Genomic DNA, 18826 nt, shown 5'->3' with positions numbered 1-18826 from the left:
GAGAAGTGTACCTGGTGTGACCAGTGGATTCACCTCATTGTACAGCACACTCTCCATGAACAGGTACAATTTTTGTAATTTTGTTCCTTCTTTTCTTATGTTATGACTATTTATTGAACTGTAATTTCATTTCTGTTAAACCTAATAAAAATTTGGACTTACATTTTTATCTTTTTAAAACTTTATTTTTCTTAACAATTCATATTACTGAATTCTACTATGCATGATGAGGTAGGGAAAATACTGGCCCTTCACCACACACAGACTGAGCAGCACTAGTCCAGGAGGGCTGGACAGTGATCAGACTGGGAAATGTTCTGTGAAGGCCAAGCAACCCTCACATGAGGTTTGCTGCCATTAGTTTAAACACCATCAGCATGGTGGAGTGGTTTTCTCCAAACACACTATGCTGCTCGGAAGCTGGGCAGGACAGATGAGGAGCAGGATTTAACTGACCTATGACACTGCCAAGTGAGTACAATGATGCAAAAAAAGGACAGGGAAATGGTGTGCAAAGATTAAAATGTCTGGTCACAGTATTCAAGCTGGGAGAGAGGGAATAGAGGATATCAGAGACATGAGGGGCAGAAAGGTGACAGGGACAATGGACCATAAGTCCCAAAAGTACTGAAAAGTTGTTGGGAAAAGGGGATGAGCCAGAAAGAGAGCAGGTGATGGTCAGACAGTAAGATGCATGCAGAGAATATGAAGAAGTCATAGCAATGAGGCAGAGTGGAGGAAAAGATTCTTGGAGGTGAGGAGTACAAGGAACTGAGAGCCAGTGTGCTGAAGCAATCATCTCTGTAGATATTGGACCATCTCAAATTGAGGCTAGGGTACTGCTGCAGATAATGATAATGAGCCAGGAATGAAAATCAACAAAAAATGAGGAGGAATGACTGGGATTGGATGACTACAACATGGGATGCAGGAAAATGAAGAATAGACAGGAGGCGCTATGAGAGGAGAAGGGTACCTCTTTCAGGCAGCATGGTGCGAGGGCTGTGGGAGAAACACAGGACTTCATGGAGGACAGTGACCTCAAGGAAGCTAGACCAAGAAGTTAAGGACTTCCTTCAGAGAAGAGGCAAAGAAATAGCTGATCTGGCTGATGACGGACCATGAGTCGCAGAGGGCACAGTGAAAGGGCTGTAAGACTGGGAAAGGATGAGCAGAAGGCAGGGACACAGAAGGGGATACTCAGAGCCACAGTGGAGTGGAAGATGAGGGGCTCCCCAGAAGTCTAGGGCTCCTCATGATGGCTGGTATAAAACAGGATAAAGTACATAAAAATTGTTTTAGAAAATTATTCATCATGGATAGTTATTTTACGGGACTAAAGTTGTTTTATGGGGCCCAAGCCTGAATTACTCAATTGATCAGTAACATTTAATCCACAGATTACATCTTGCTTCTAGAGAAGCCGTGCTTTTGACTTTATGCTATCCATCTTTGGGCTATTTAATTTCTTACATTACTAAATTGAATAAAATGTAGGTAAGGGCAAAAAGATGGCGTATGATTTGTTCATATCACTCCTGATTAACATAGTTCTGATAAAATACTGCTGACAGAGTAGATTGGTTTAAGTGCACATTTTGAATTATCTGTTTATGCAAACTGGATAGTTAGAAATCTTCTATACTAACATTCACTCCACCAATTTTTATTATGTATCTACTTAATATAAACAAAGCAACATGTACTATACTGCTCCAGAATGGGCTGGCTTTGATTAAATTATTTTAATACAATAAAATTTAATTATATTAAAATGCCGGAAAAGGGTCATGGGTAGTGAGACGGTAACAAAAGCAAGAGACATTTTTCAAATGGCTGGAGAAAAAAAAAATAAGCCAGGTCATAGAGGGCACATTCACCAGGCCCTTCCAAATAAAAACTGCCTCTGAAAACAAAAGAAGAAACTGAAACGGCTTTATTGTTATGACCTTGCCTTTACGATATTAAAAATGTTGAGTAAAAGAAGAGGTGGAAGAGAAAAGGGACAGCAAGGGGGAGAAGAGAGGAAGAGAAAAGGAAGGTAGGGATCACAGGCGAGAATTAAGAAAAGTCGTTTCTGTGCCCTGCTGCCTCTGAACTCACTTTTCCTGAGGGATGACTTACAAAACTGACACCCTACCTGAAGCTCTCCAGTTATTTACATATATTCTGGCAATATATCTTTCTCCTGCACTGAATGAGATCTCTTCTTCTCCTTCCCTCCCATTATCCGTCTTCTTTGTCAAGAAGGATACTTCTTCTCATACTCATTTTTTTGTGTTTGTGGAGGTTGGAAGTGGGGTGGTTTTATGGTCCTACCAAGTCAACCAGCTGATAAGTCACCAATAAGCAAATGAATTACTTGGATATGGAAGGATTTGTACCCTGTAATAGTTTGAGGAGTAAAACAGCAATAGTATATGATGAGCTCAAGAGTTTTTTTTTAACTTCGAGGGACAGAGAGTCTGTGTTCTCTAGATGTCATCCCAGAACTAGATGTCTGTGCTCATTCCATTCTATCTGCTAGTCCAGATCTACTCTCTGCCCTTCGCTCCCTTGCTGGGTCTCAGGAAGCAAATCTCTAGAGAACACATCAAAAGCAATCTTTTCCTTTGGCTTCAACTTAGGTTTGGCCAGCAGGTAACACTGGCAAGGAATCAGAAAGCAGGAAAAGAGAGCTGCTCTGTTCGTCCTGTGTTGTGTCTCCTTGCTGGCCATTTGAGGTTTGACAGAGGCTGTGTTCTTTTATAGCCACAGCAACTGCCACGTGGCCCTCTCATGCAACACAGTTCTCCGGGTTCCAGGAACACTGCTCCCTTCCCTTGCCCTGAAGGTCTAGGGTGACAAGTTGCTGGCTCATCACCCTCCGGTGGGTCCCCTATGCATCCCATGCTTCTGGAAACAGTCCCTTCATTAAATCTCTTTCAATTAATCTACTGACTGTGCCATTTGTTACTTGCTAGGAGCTAGACCAATATAATTTCCAATAGTCCCCCTGGACCACTTTCGGGGACAGGCCTACACAATCCAAGCCATTCTCACTCTAAATTACTCAACTCAGTGTCTCTGTCACTGCTGCTCAGTGAAAATCCAGCCCTGTCTTATGGGAGTCACTCCTTCATGGCAATCACATATCATTATGACATTATCAGCCCTTTAGACCTACTTAACAGTGTAACATTCATAAAGCCTCCATTTTCATAAATGCAATTTATCAAAATGCAAGTAAAAACTAGATTATTTAGGAATTTGGTCAGAAAAGGGAAGTAGCTCTTCTCAGAAGTGTCCCCCTCACCTCCTTCTCCTTATTGAGCAGCACCAGCTGGCTGTCCGTGAGGATGCAGTACTTCCGCTCCCATGTTGTCGTCTCAGTGTAGGGTGACTGACCACAAGACAGACGGTGGGTGGGTGGCCCTTTCACATCTGTGTGACGAACACAATAAACAAAAAAGACAAATCATTACCATCCTTGGGAAACTAGTATTTCCAATGTAAGGGTCTTCAAAATCAAATTAAAGAGCTCTAAACATAAGTCTAAATGGCAAACTGAAAACTTAAATTCCTCTGAAGAAAATAAAAAGTTATATACAGAAGGAAAAATTTGCCCGAGAATCTGCAGAAAAGAGGGCTGAAACACTCTCGGAAGAATTGTTAGCACAAACTTGACAGAGTAATCACCACTGTATGTGCACCAAAATAATGGAAGGTCTCTTCAGAGCAAAACCAGTATCACTCAAAATAAAGAGATGGGGGTGACTCAGAGACAAGAACAAAAGATAGACAGTCTTCAGGAAGAAGATGATGTTGAATGTACGTTTGGAAAGTACTACTGATCCAGAACTGAAAGAGTGAAGTTATTGGTAGCCTACACCTTCAAAATGGCTTTATTTCTAATCGGTCATAAGATTAGAAATGGCTAGCATTATATTACCACTAGAGGCCAGTAAGATCTTAAAAACACAGAAGGCAATTTCCTCAAGGGAAGATCTAAATATATTACCATCATGTCTCTTAAAGGCGGAGGTACACAATATCAAATTTCAATGTTTCACCTCTTCTAAACATCTCATTTCCTATGTTACTTTAATATTTTTCAAACTGAGGTATAATTGATATGTAACATATTAGTTTGAAGTATACACCATAATGATTCAGTATTTGTATACACTGCAAAATAATGACTACAATAAGTCTAGTTACCATCCATCACCATAAAATATTACAAATGGGTTTTTTTTGTCTGATAAGAACTTTTTAAGATTTACTCTTTTGGCAACTTTCAAATATGCATGACAACATTATTGACTATAGTCATCACGTTGTACTTGACATTCCCACAATTTACTTATAACTTGGGGGTTTGTACCTCTTGATCCCGTTCACCCATCTCACCCAGACCCTCAACCCCTCTTCCTCTTGGCAATCACTGTTCTATTCCTGCATCTACGAGTTTTATTTGTTCATTTGTTTCAGTTTTTAGATTCCACATTTAAGTGAGATCATACGGTGTTTGTCTTTCTCTGTCTGACTTACTTCATTTAGCATAATACCCTCAATGTCCATCCATGCCCTCATAAATGACAAGATTTCATTTTTTTTAATGGCTGAGTAGTATTCTATACATCCACTGATGGACACTTAGTGTTTCCACATCTTGGCTACTGTAAATAATGATGCAATAAACACAGGGGTTCATATATATTTTCCAATTAGAGGTTTCATGTTCTTTGGATAAATATCCAGAAATGACATTGCTGGATTGTATGATAATACTATTTTTAATTTTTTGAGGAAATTCCATACTGTTTTCCATAGGGGCTGCATCAATTTACTCTCCTACCAACAGTGCACAAGTGTTCCTTTTTCCTCACAGCCTCACCAACACTGGTTATTTCTTGTCTTTTTGATGACAGCCATTATAACAGGTGTGAGTGATATCCCAGTGTGGTTTTGATTTGCATTTCCCTGATGATTAGGGAAGTTGAACACCTTTACATATGGATCTGCTGTCCATCTGTATGTTTTCTTTGGAAAAATGTCTATTCAGATCCTTTGCCCATTTTTTAATCATAGTGCTTGTGTTTTGTGCTGAGTTGTATGAGTTCTTCACATATTTTGGATGTTAACTCCTTATCAGATGTATGACTTACTCCCATTCAGTAGGCCGCCATTTCATTTTGTTGATGGTTCCCTTGCTGTGCAGAAGGTTTTTAGTTTGATAAAGTCCTGCTTGTTTATTTTTGCTTTTGTTGCCTTTGCTTTTGGAGTCACATCTCAAAAAAAACCACTTAAAATTTTTTATATGAACTATACACTCATTTGGGCTGTTGTAAAATTTGGAACATAACCCCCCTAACTAATCTTCAGGGAAATGCAAATCAAAAGCAAAATGAGCTATCACCTTACATCTATCAGAATGGCTATGATCAAAAAGTTTACAAGTAACAGATGCTGGCAAGGATGTGGAGATAAGAGAACCCTTGTACACTGTTTGTGAGAATACAAATTGGTGCAGCCACTATGGAAAATAGTATGGAGGTTTCTCAAAAAAACTAAAAACAGAACTACCATATGACCCAGCAATTCCACTCGTGGGTATATATTCGAAAAAAACTGAAAACACTAATTCAAAATGACACATGCACCCTAATGTTCAGAGCAGCAATATTTACAAAACTTGGAACATATCTTGACCACTAGTACACATCGTACACATTAGGTCCATTGAATGAGGCTTTTATGACAGTTCAATATATATTAAAAGTTCTTTAGCTATGAAGGACTAATTCATCTCAGGAATATACTGCAAGGAACATTTAAAATACATTACTTATTACTATTTAATTATTATGCTAGAGAAACACCTCAATCTGAAGAAACCCACAAGGGCAAGAGAGTTGTAAATTATAAATAAGCACATATTATCTATTAGGTGAGAGTCTTCATTACTTTCTACAGACTTTTAGTCTTTTTATTACAGGATGATAAGTATTCCTGGTATTGCCTGATTTCAAGGAAATTCACATAATCTAGCTGTTTTATACTGCAGTTATTCAAATATGCATAACTACAGCCGGAGACCTATAGAAAGTAAGCAAGTCAGTAATTAGGGCACTACATGTACAGCTCTCTTCTTACATTCCCTACGTGTCCGATGTTACCTTCAGTGCTCCTTCCGGCTTAACTTCCTGTCCTCTCTAAAAGTCTATCTAAATCTATCTATCCTGTTGCTCTGCATTTTGGAGGAGCTTATCAATTGCCCTCCAAAATAACCCAAAATCCAAGAACCAATAATGTTACTAGGGCTTGGCGAGACATGTTACTAATTCTTAGATGTTCACTGTTGTTCCTGTTCCCCCTTATTTTTCTGCTTTTATCTCCTCTGAACTACACACACCAGGACACGCTGCATCAACAGCTTCTCCATTCCACACCAATGCTCTCTTCCCCACCCTCCACTCTCCCTTCTACTGCAAGCATTTAAATTAAAGTTTCCTTTATACTTCAAAATTTCCTAAAATTACCGCAAAAAGCTTTAAGGAAATTGACTCTTTTAATACTTTGACACGGATAAGAGATTCTTGCCAAAACTTAAAAGCCATGTCAGAGCTGATTTTCTTCACACGATTTGGACAAACAAAAGGATTAGATTTTTAACCACAATGTAGGCCTATCTTTAGAGTCAAATACCAAGCCTACTTCGACAGAGAGGGATGCACCTACTTTGTGTGAAAATGTGAGGTTTTGTGGCCTAGACAAGTTTTCATTCAAATGACTAACCTTCTTATGTAAGTTGACCGTGGGTGACCTAAACTGCCCTCTGTAATTTAATCTGAATAGCAATGTTATGATCCACACTGAGCAAGGAGGCATTGATAGACTTAGAATATAGGAAACTGTATTACAGCATAACCCAGGTTTCCTGACAAAATATAAATCTGCATCAGCACTGAATTTAAGAAAACCTAACTTATCTTCCCTGTGTCCCCCTGAGTACTTCTCTTACAGTCTTCCTTCATGTTCTCCCTTTCTCCAGTCAGAGCTTTGTCCCTGGTTTCTTCACGACATTGTGAAACAAGACAGTGTTTCATAAAGCATGGTGGGACCTCGAATTACTCCTCCCCAGTGCTAAAAGCAGAATGAAATAGTGAACAATGCTTCCATATTTTAATTTTTTTTGTCTAAAGTATGATGTTGATTACCCATGTTGTTAATTTTATAGTTTCACATTTTTTCTATAATCTAATGTCTACTTTATGATCATTTTATAAGAATCTATATAGAGGAAGAAAATACAAAAGAAGTGAGGATAAGTGATTTCTTTCTCTTTTTTTTGGTTCCTTTTAGCATTTCTGGATCAAGGTTTAAAGGGCATTTTTAAGTAACAATATAGAACTAGATTTTTTTTTTGAAGCCTAGAAATTTTATTTATTCATACTATCATATCCTCATTTCCATGGCTAAATAAATGTTTAACAGTATACTCGTAAAGCCTGTATACTGAGACTGTATTAATGGGAAAACTCAGTTAATGGGAAAACTCAGGTATTGCTTTATTTCACTTTATTAATTCTACCTACCCCTCCCTCCCGCCCACCCTCTGTCTCTCTTGTTCCAGCGGCATACTTCTAATTTCTGACTTCCAATTGTATTTAGTATCTAAAATTCACCAAAGAAAAGGATAACTACCTTAGAATTACCAGTAAGAATCTTAATAGCAAAACTAGAAAGAAATTTTAGATTTGTACTGTTCCATTCCTTTAAGGATACTAAGGACACTGAACACTGGCCTTATTACAAAAAAGTGAATAATTTTAGAAACATTAAAAAGAATCAGAGGTCACTCAATGAATCCCAATGGAAAGCACTTCTTTGGATATTATCATGTATACCAGCAATTCTCCAAATTTTTTGATCTCATGATCCCTTTAGACTTTTAAAATTGAGGACTTCAAAGAGCTTTTGTTTATGTGGGTTATATTTATCAATATTTACCATGTTAGAAATTAAAACAGAAATGTTTAAAGTATTTATTTATTAAGAATTACAGATCTATTGCATGTTAATATAAATAACACATTTTTGATGAAATATAACCATTTTGCAAAATAAAACAAAAAAATAAGTGAGAGGAGTGACACTGCTTGAAGTTTCACAAATCTCTGTAACATCTGGCTGAACAGAAAGCAGCTGGTTTCTTATACCTGCTTCAACGTTCTACCTCTTGCTTTATGCTGTCTCGGTTGAAGTAGAAGTAGAAAATCTAGACTCACACAGGTACACAGCTGGAAAAGGGGAGGATATTTTAATAGCATTTTCAGATAACTGTGGATCATCTTTTCTAATACTATACCAAAAACTGACAAGCAGTTGCTTCTTAAAAGTGAGTAAAATGTGGAATCTGACACTACTCCAATACTTTTCATCCTCTGTTACATTAAAAACCACTGATCTACCCTGCCCTTTGATTGGATCTTTCTACCCATATGCATGAGTTTGGGACACTATGCACTGATCATTTAGAAAAAAATGGTTCACTTAGTTTTGCAGATCTTCCAATGACACTTTTCATTATATAGTATCAAGAAATCACATTCATTAATCTGCAGAAAAGTCTTGATCTCACACTAATCTAATACTGGGAAGCTGTCAAGCTCCAGGTGGCAGATTCAAGTTTTCCAAAATACTGATCTTCATTTTCCGTCTTAAATTTTATCATTGTCAGTAAATACTGTTGCTTTTTTCACCTTAAGAGACAGGTTTATGTCTTTCTTTTTCTAGAAAATGTCTGACAAATAACCAAGACTGAATAACTATAATTTGCTTTTCAGTTGTTCTTTCAAGTAAAAATGATGCTTCATGAAAAACAAATGGTAAGTTTGGCTTGCAGCTCAATTTGCACAAACGCTTTCCACGGTGATAATCACCATACTTCGGTATGCAGGTTACCCGTACCCCCATGTCGTCGCACTGAATGCTAAAAAAGACATAAACACTCGGGTTGAGATTTAATAAAGTTAAAGATTTTCACTGAGTTCTCAAGGATGTCCTTATGTCAGACTGGCTCTTCTCCCTAACACACGCGGCCGAGAAGACCGTGGTCACTGCTGGTGCTTTGGTGTCGCAGCCTTGCTCCTGCTGCTGCACCAGTAGATCTACTCACAACTGCTTTTGTATCAGCAGTGCAAATGTCAACACAGCTTTAAAAAAAAAGGCAAATTTTATTATAAAAACAGTTACCTAGCAGATCAGGAGATTTTTGGGTTCTGAGGTTCCACAGACCACAGTTTAAAGACCACTGCTTAGACAATAGGAAGGCAGTGAGGATTCTAAGAAAATCCGGCAATAGCTTATAAAACGAAGTGGGGAAAAGACCAGAGGTCTTGTACAATGGATGGGAGACTAATGCAATGGCTTGGGCATGGGATGATTAGGGTCATGGAGTGGTGACAGTGGAAACAGAAAGAAAGGGACTATGTGAGCTGGACTTTGAAATAGAAATCCACAGCACTGGTAACTCCGCAGTTGTTTTGGGGTGAAGAATAGCACAAAAGAGATGAGAGAATAAAAAGAGCTATTAATATAAATATAAATTAATAAATCCTCACAAAACAGGTTACATAACTTTAATTCTGCTCTCGTTTTAGCAAGTCCAAAACAAAAGTTTTTCCAAAAAAAAAAAGAAAGGAAACTCAAAAGAGAAGCCTTTAAATCTGAATTAAGTTTGGAGGGCTGAATGCAAGCCACTACTACCAAATCATTTCAAAACAGCATTCAAAATATCAGTTTATTTAGTCTACCTGCAAATCTAATAGTCAAATTCCAGGCCTCTTCAAATGCTAATATAAATTTAGTAACTATTTGGCAAGGAAACAACAACAACTAAAAAACTTCTCTTCTGTGTGTAACCCTTCCTTGTAACCAGAGAAGGGAGTAAAATGGCCTGTCACACCAGTTGACAAAGAAGACGCACTAAAATGATACAACAGAACTGGAAATTCCATTAGGCTTATCTATAAATATCCGCAAAGTAACTTTTCTCTTAGAGGGTAAACATCTTGTCTCTTCCAGACTTAGAGAGCATCTCAAAAGACTTACAGTAGGAGAGCAAATAAAAGAATCTGACTGGAAGCAGAAATAGGGATAAAGGAAAGAGGAAAAGAACAAGTCTACGACCCAAATACGGAGACTGTAAAATAAAAAGTTGCTGTGGGAAATTTTATTTTTGTATCACACAGCTCCTTAGAAGTTCATCGGAGTTGCTTCTGAATTACATTGTTGACTAGGCACTTTTTTAAAATAACAACATTATAAATTAAATGCAATTGGTAAAATTCTAAAACTATTTTACTGTTATCCAAAATAAGCTTTACAGAGGATTCTACACAGAGAATCTTTCAGCTAACACAACCCTAATGTTTCATTTAGTCTCAATAGCCTTTCGTCAATTCTTAGCGCCAACCTAAAAAAACAAAAATAAACACAGTTTTGGGAAATCTATATAACAGGGAAGATTTTAATACATTAAAAGTGAAATACATTTCTAAAAAGCAGTTGTAAGCTGCAGGGGTCTGAACTGCTGTAGAAAGACCAGTATTTTCATCTGTGTGTTTATTCCCATGCCAGAGCTAACCTGGCCTAGAACAAACACATTTTTCCCAATATTCAAATTTCAATCATCAGACTTGTTTTGGTTCTGAATTTGGTCAGAACTCAGAGTACAAGCATTATTTTTTAAGTCTCAAAATTGGAGTGACCACTTACTTATTGAAGTAAAAACACATCTAAACAACTTTAAAACAGAGCTATTTGCTACAACTAGCTAAGAACATGTCAATTTCCCTAAATAGACAAAGGGATATTTTTCTCTTCACCAAAATGTTCTAGACAGTTTTCACAGAAGTTCAAGTTTAAAAATCACTTATATTAATAGGCCAACCAACATGCTGTATTTTTAAAAGGAAGTTCTTTATTTTTCTGATAAATTATAAAATCCTTGCCTTGCCATAAAGCTTTTAAAATGTGGTGTATGCTTGGCTATCTTCTATAAGCAATTTCTGCTACAACAGAAGAAATGTTAGAGATGCCACATGGAGATGATTTTTAATAATGCCGCTAACTGCAGCACACTGCTCAGCAAGCAGCAGCCCACTAGATATTAGCGCTATAGGACAAAATTATTCTATAAATGAGTTAATACTGTCTGCTGAAGACCTAGTACAGCTGCCAGCCATTACTGCCATCAGTATACTCTGTCTTCCTCTTCCACTCTTAAAGTACAGAAAGGAAAGACAAAACCAATCAGGACACTAAAATGAAGTTTAGTTTTGTTTATTTTTATCCCCCATTACCTTTCCACCCTCCATATTCTGTCAAAATGTCAGAATATACCTTGTTTCCAGAAGAAACAAAAATTTTCTTTGATTGATAACCTTCCAAACACTAAAATTATTGCCTGTGAACTCTGCTTTGTCCTGACATACGTGGACCTGTGGGCTGGTAAATTACATTACAGTGCATACCATCAATGGCCCCAGTAAATTTAAATATGGTCACACTCACCTTCATGAATAATGAGGGTACTTACGATTCAATGTGTTTAGGATATAAAATCACTAGGTCAGAAATGTTTGCCTTTATGGAATTGTCAGTCTTACCATAAATTCACTAGGAGACCATAACTATTAGTTGAAATGAATTTATATTGTGTCTTTCACCCTTAGCTAACCATTTTCGTTTTCTTCTCAACTCTGGAGGTTTAATTTCCATGCAACTTGATCACTTGTGACTATCACAAGTGTAAATCCCCTATGTTCAGTATCACCCTCTTTAAGAGAGGGTAGGTAGGAGGTAATATGTGACACTTCTTTCTGATGAATAATTTCCTTTAGCCTAAGGTTTGCAAACAGGCCCCTGCCTTCCTCCCCCTCAGTCGCAGCAGCACCAGGACCTGAGCATGGGCCTTCTAGCTCTGCTCTATCACACTTACCTGATAACAATGTAAGAAGTTCCCAGAAGGCATGACTTATTTAACGTTAATTTATCAATGGTTCCCTGATAAAGGTAACACTTTTTCTTTGCAGAAGAACTAATTTTAGTTTGCTACTATTAGGTAAGAATTTTAAGAAGATTGTCCAGGATGGGAAGCAATTCGTATCATGGGTCCACCGTGCTTCTCCCTTCCCCATCACTAGTACACAGTTTGCACTGCCCCTGTCATGCATGCCAGGAAACAGCAGGCTGAGCAGATCATTCAGCTTTCTTTCACCTCTTAGATATGCATTAGAAGACATAATCCCATAACTGCCACACTGGGCCAAGCACTACTTAAGCAACTATATGCCTTGGGGAATGAAATGGAAAGTTATGAATGATGCCACATTGACAAATGGCATCCAATCATATGAACATCTGTATTTCATACTTTTACCTAAACAGAAAAATACAAAATACTCAAAATAAAATAATTCATTTGTATACTCATCCTTAGAAGGAAAAAAATGATCTATATGCAATTTTTTCTTAGTTAAGTACTATGCAAATTTAAGAAAAGTGTGAGAAAATATTAATCAGGCCCTTTAAAACATAACCATGGTGCTGTATACATGATCAAAACTCAAGATCCTTTTTGTACCTCATGTTCCTGTTACTGGCAGAAAAATGAACTATACTAAGAATTAATCTCAAACACCATTCAATACTTTATTCTTTCTGTCATATTTAGGACTTCTTCTTATATTAATGTACCCCCACGCCTGCCTCTTTTTGAATTGAATCTCATCACTTTCCTTTAGGGGCAGCTGCTGTGGGGAAAGAATTAGAGCTTTTAAAGGAATGTGATTCTTCGTGGAGAAAGGAAAAAAAAAGAGTAAACAGTTTACCACTACTGAGAAATCAGTTTCTGGGGTTTTCACAATTGGTTATACAGTCAATCCTGTGTCATTATCTCACTATCTAGGGAGCAGAAGGCAGACTGCATTAAAAATAAAACACCAAGAATTTGGCAGCATTAAAAAAATTTAACTGCTCTAGCTCTCTCCACAGTATCAAATGGAATAGAATGCAGAGCTAAATATGCATCTATTTTGAATGGTGATCTGTTTGAATTATAAATCACTGAACTCACAATGAAAACTATCATGGAGATAATACACACAGGCTTCTCTAAAGAGTCCTATCAGTCACTCAGTAGTAAGTCGACACCCAGTTCCATCAGCGAGGTCCTGATACGAGTCAGCTGACTTACATGAGAAGTGAAAAACCTTTCTTTTTATTAAAAACCACTGACCTCAAATGTGTACGAGGGAACAACCAACTACAATATGAGACTATAAAGCAGTAAAATGAAGCATTTAGCATTTTCTCAATACAGTCAACACAAATAGAACAGATATCTTTCTTATCCAAATTTAATCCATTTCCTAAAATGTGTTGGGTGGCAAATTTTCACGTAACAGAGACTATATTCTGATTTCAAGTGGAAAAAGAATAATTCAGTTCAAGAATATCTAAAACTCCCAATTAATTTCCCTAAATAATAAATATTCTTAAACTCCTATATACACAATCCACCAAAAAATTCTAAATGAAAAATAAACATACAAAATCACTTAATATTTAATAAACTTGTTAGTGAATATGTTTGTGCATATATGCAATTATCAGACACATGATCACAGAACACAGTCCCATTGGGAAAACAACTAATTCAAGGACAATAGTCTACTCCACTCCATATTCTCTCACTCAGATTAATGTACAACTTCATGTTTTTGGCCAGAACACACATGCAGTTTCTTTTAATGATAATTCAATGCGGATAGTCAACTTTAGGTTAAAAATTTCCAAGTCATCACAGCAAATGTTTAGATGGTGACAGTTCAGATACCAAGGGATACATTCACAATTCCTCAATTCATACATTAATAAAATGAGGCTGAGGGGGAGGGATAGCTCAGTGGTAGAGTGCCTGCTTAGCATGTATGAGGTCCTGGGTTCAATCCCCAGTACCTCCATTAAATAAATAAATAAAACTAATTACCTTCCCCACAAAAAAATTTTTTTTAATAAAAATAAAATGAGGCTGAAAGATAAAAAAAAATCACTTGTTCAAAGTGACACATCTAGCACAGTTATCTTAGAATTTAGTCTGATAAACAATCTAGGATCTTTTTTCTAGTACATCATAAAGCTTCTCCTTGTCTTTCTGTTTCATTTGGTTTTGTTTTTAATTCAGTAATGATTTATGCACTGTGTATTAAGCACTATTCTCAAGCTGAGGATCTAACAGTGAACAAGACAGGTCACTGAACTCACACAATTTAAATTTAGCTGAAGGGTCAGATACTGCACCATTAGCACACGATTAAACAATTACGACAAACACTATACAGAAGCAGTACAGGGTGCTGTGAGAGCATGTAACGAGAGCTATGGACTTAGTCTGGGACATCATTGCAGCTGGGAGCATGGTTAGTGGTGTGTAAGTGTGGAGGGTAAGTATCAGCATTTCGGGCAAATGAAATCGCAGCCCAAAAGCCCTTGAGGAATAAATTGGTTCTGCTCCTCCAACAACAATCTGAAAAGGAGGCCTCTATGACTGACGCAGGGAGCAAGGAGGTAAATGCAGAGTTACGGGGCTGGGGAAACAGCCCCAGGCCAAGATCATGCAGAGACCTATAAACCAAGTTAAAGATGCTGAACTTGATCCTAGGAAGAAAAGGAAGCCCCTGAAAGGTTTTAATAGAACCACTCATTTGCATTTGTGTAAAGAGGTGAATGGGGGTTTCATTTACTGAGATTAAGAATTCTGGAAGAAGACCCGGTTTAAGGATGAAGCTAATTAATTTAGTTTCAGCCACTTCCAGCACCCCCCCGCCCCCAGAAAAAAATCAGTCAAAAGTTAGATCTGTCTGTCTAGGTCCAAGACTTCTAACCCTGGCCTACAGAAGAACCTGGAATTGCTTCAAGTGGTCCACAAATGCCTTATTCAAACTTCATTTTAAGAAATATATGGCAACTACTAGGATAAAACGACAGACTGAACATATATAATTTCACCCCTTCTCACCTTACACCAGAGAATCCTGAAAAAGTTCATGGATAGGCCACCACTAGGTATCTCTCAAAGAAGTAGGGGTGGGAAAGAATGGTCTGAAATAAGTACTGGGTAAACTGATTTAAAAATCAGCCAGAGTCCCAAGACTCTCTCTCTCTCTCCAATTTATTTTATTGGTAACTATTCCTTCCCAACTCAGGTAGAAGAACAGAGGTTTACTTGCTTGGAAGAGTAAAATAAACGGTGGACTAAAGGATGACTGTAAAAGCTGAGAAGAGCATCCTGAAAACATATAAGGAATGCTAAGAAGTATTTCTCCCAAAGTCTTCTTTACTCCCTCATCTGACTCTCATAACTGGCAGATAGACTTCTGCTTCCCAGACAGGCAATTAGAAGAGCTCTTTTTGGGTATCAGATCAGCCCAAGAGGATACTAACCAAAGATGTCCTTCCCACAAACAGGCCACCCAGATCACCTTACAAGAAAGCCCTCAGTGGACAAGGCCCAACCTCACACTCAGATTTTCTAGGCAATTTTCTTGTCTCCCATTCTCAATATAGAGTAGAAAAATAAGAACTACCAGAGATCAGAGAAAGCCTCTAGCATTAGATTAAATAGAGGTCAAAACAAACAGAAATAGACAACTTGAAGGGGGACACCAATGATACAGGAGAAAAAAACCAAATAACCATCACTATTCTCAAAGAGATATGAGAAGAAATGGCATCCATGAAACAAAAACAGGATGCTTTTCATAAAAAGCAACATTCATAGAACTAAAAAGAGCTTTTATAAATTAAAAACATGATGGCAAAACTCAATAGTACAAGTAAAAGATAAAGTTCAGAAAATAACCCAGAAAGTAGAAAAAGACAGAAATGGAAAAGAAAAAAAAATAATGAATACTGATTAAAAATATATATATATCTATATACATATATAAAATTATGGTGAAGAAATTGGGATGATTGTGTATACCAGCTAAATCTTCATCTACCGTAATAGAATATCAATAAAAAGCTCTAAAATTGATGAAAACAAAACAAACAATAAAATAGGGATGATCAAGCAACTATTCCCTTAGAGGTTTTTTGTGAGGTCCAAATGAGATAATACACACCAAGTGATTAACAAAGAACCTCACCATCCCAAGCACACAACAGAAGTTTATTTGTTAGTATCATCATTAACCACTTGGGCATTAAAAAGGTGGAGGAAATCGCCATATCGTCCCATTGTCAACAAATCTGACTCCTATGAAATACAAATTTAGCTGTGCAGTCAGAGGACTAGATTCAAATCTGCGATTTACTGTTTCCAAGAGTTGGGGCAAATGATTTAACCTGAGACTCCACTTTCTCAATTATAAGAGAATAAAATCACAGTTGTGTATCTGTGTGTATGTTTAGAGGAAATTTTAAAAATAGATTAAAAGTGGAAGATAGTTCCAAACAAAAAGTGTTCAAAATTATTTAAGTCTATCTATATTTTCATGTGTCACATGTGTATGTGTGAATGCATGAGTTATTTTAAACTGTGAAGGCAAGTAGTAGAAAAATACTCTTAAGGAGGGGAAAGTGGATGCCTGGATAGACCAGTAACTAGCTGAAGCAGCGGGTAGGGAAGCTAAATGCTCTTTTTCATTTCAATCCTTGTAGTACACACTTGTAACTATGGACATCTACTACTTTGACTTTAAAAGTATATAGCTAGGTCCCACAAGATTAGAAAATGGTTAAAGGGAGGCTCCAGACTTAAACTGATCAATACCAAATGAAGTTTAAAGAACTTCAGTACATCCATAACTCAGCTTCTCTACCATGGTATGGAGTGTGGGTGACACAGAATGCTTAACTTTTTCTATTATTAGAGAACCACCTGCTACTAAGGGAACCACCTATTTTTAACTAGTTCAAGTCTATTGAAGACCCTAGGAATCAGAAAGCAATGCTGGCTACAGGGCTTCTTTTTTTTTTTTTTTAATATAAATATCTAGGTAGCATTTGGAACACTGGGCTGAAACTTACACTTCTCATATGACTCTAAGGTTTTAACTTTCCCCAGAAGATAGGTAATACAGCACCTCAATATACAGAAAGGTGATACTAACTCATGGTTCCCTGGCGCATACCTCTGCTAGGATTCTTATACAGCTGCTTGACATAACTCAACCCTGATTTTCGGCACATATGAACTGTTTACAAAGATCTTTGAGAAGAAACTACCAAAGCACAGAAATTTGGCCGTGAGGCTCAGAGTCATGGCAGGACCCATGTCACCAAATTAGGTTATTTGATTAATGAGTTAACGCACTAGAAAAAGCTGAGCACAGTTTCTCAATTTCTGGCACATAGGGAAGTATTCAATAAATATTAGCTCCCATTATTACCACTGTTACGGAGAGGCACACTGGTCAAGTGGTTAAGGGCACAGACTCAGAAAGACTAAAGGAATCCCCATTGCTTACCAGCTGTGAGACTCTAGTCAAGATACTTAACCTCTCAGACTCTCAGTATCCTTGCCTTTAAAATGGGAACAATACGGTTTCCACCGCATAGTGATGTGATAAGGATTAAATAAGAAATGCCCAGCATTTAGACAGTGCCTAACATACTGCAAGCCTTCAATAAATGTTAGCTCTTACTGTTCTTTTTACTTCACACACATCTGAAATAATGGATTCGTTTCTTATTCCAATCTAAACTACTGATGCTAAAAATACAGAAATAAGATGAAAAAAACCTGATTTAAAACTGCGAATTATCTTCAAGATTATATGGTGTATATAAACAAATTTTTCCATGGAAATATTCTGGGGAACAAAAACAAAAACAAAAAAACTACACAGGTTTGCTCTAACAGAAGAAACTTCCATCTGTTACCATTGGACAGGTTCTGGTAGACCACTGTGCCATGAAACTACACATCACTCCTAATGCAAACTTTACAAAGGAAGAGCCAATAAACCTATAGCGATTTGGCCACAGAAATAATTAGAAGCAGAAGTGAATATAAGGGAAAAAACATATTATTTTTTTAAGACTGATTTGGTCAACTTAATGTACATCATTTAAGTCAGCCTACCAATTATTTCCCAGATTTAAAAAGAGAGACTGAAGAAAAAAGAATACAATCTTTCGAATGGCACTGTTTTAATCTAGCCAGTTAGTTCAAATACTCTCAGCTCTATAAGCCTCTTACCACTGTACAGCTGATGGCTAAACTTGAGAAGAGCAATCAATCCTCATCTGTTTCTCTACATGTTTCAATTAGTACAGAAACGTGCATTTACTATTCAAAAGCAATCACAAGAATGTAAAACAATCAGAAAGCCAGTGGATGATTTTTTTTTTCTTTTTTAGAAAAGCTGAATCCAAACTCAAACGACTAAGGAATGGATAGTAAGGCTGTCACTGGTTCTTAAAATTAAAGCCTGAGAAAAAACTAACTAACTAGCTGGCTAACTAACTAACGCTCTCTCTCTCCCTTTAGGTGCTTTTTCAAAACTATCTGAACTCTGTAGGTCCACAAACAAGAGATCCATTGTGGAGATCTGTAAATTGTATGACATCATTGAAACACAAGCACCAATTGGTATCACAGTTTGTGTTTCCAAGGATACCAGGAACTTTAAATACCCTGCAGTTATACAAAGCCCAGGAGCACGACCTTCATAACAATACCAGGAGCCTGCCCACTTTCTTTTTAGTCACTGTTTCCAGCAGAGAAAGGACACTGATTTTGCCTCAATAATTCCTCCAAATAATA

The 18826-nt window shown here is 37.2% G+C and overlaps 1 protein-coding gene across 8 annotated transcripts in view; it reads right to left on the bottom strand.

Annotated features, from left to right (window-relative positions):
- The window catches only part of RASAL2 (RAS protein activator like 2), a 303483-nt gene that overhangs the window by 149255 nt on the left and 135402 nt on the right, over positions 1-18826 (bottom strand). For all 8 annotated transcript variants that reach the window (XM_045516595.2, XM_074349840.1, XM_045516596.2 and 5 more), the window contains exon 2: positions 3296-3423. In XM_045516595.2, coding sequence (XP_045372551.2) covers positions 3296-3423 — 128 coding nt within the window. The remainder of the gene's footprint in view (positions 1-3295; positions 3424-18826) is intronic.

This window comes from Camelus bactrianus, chromosome 21 (genome assembly GCF_048773025.1).
Source record: "Camelus bactrianus isolate YW-2024 breed Bactrian camel chromosome 21, ASM4877302v1, whole genome shotgun sequence".
Lineage (NCBI taxonomy): Eukaryota > Metazoa > Chordata > Mammalia > Artiodactyla > Camelidae > Camelus > Camelus bactrianus.
This window is presented reverse-complemented; position numbering and strand designations above follow the sequence as displayed.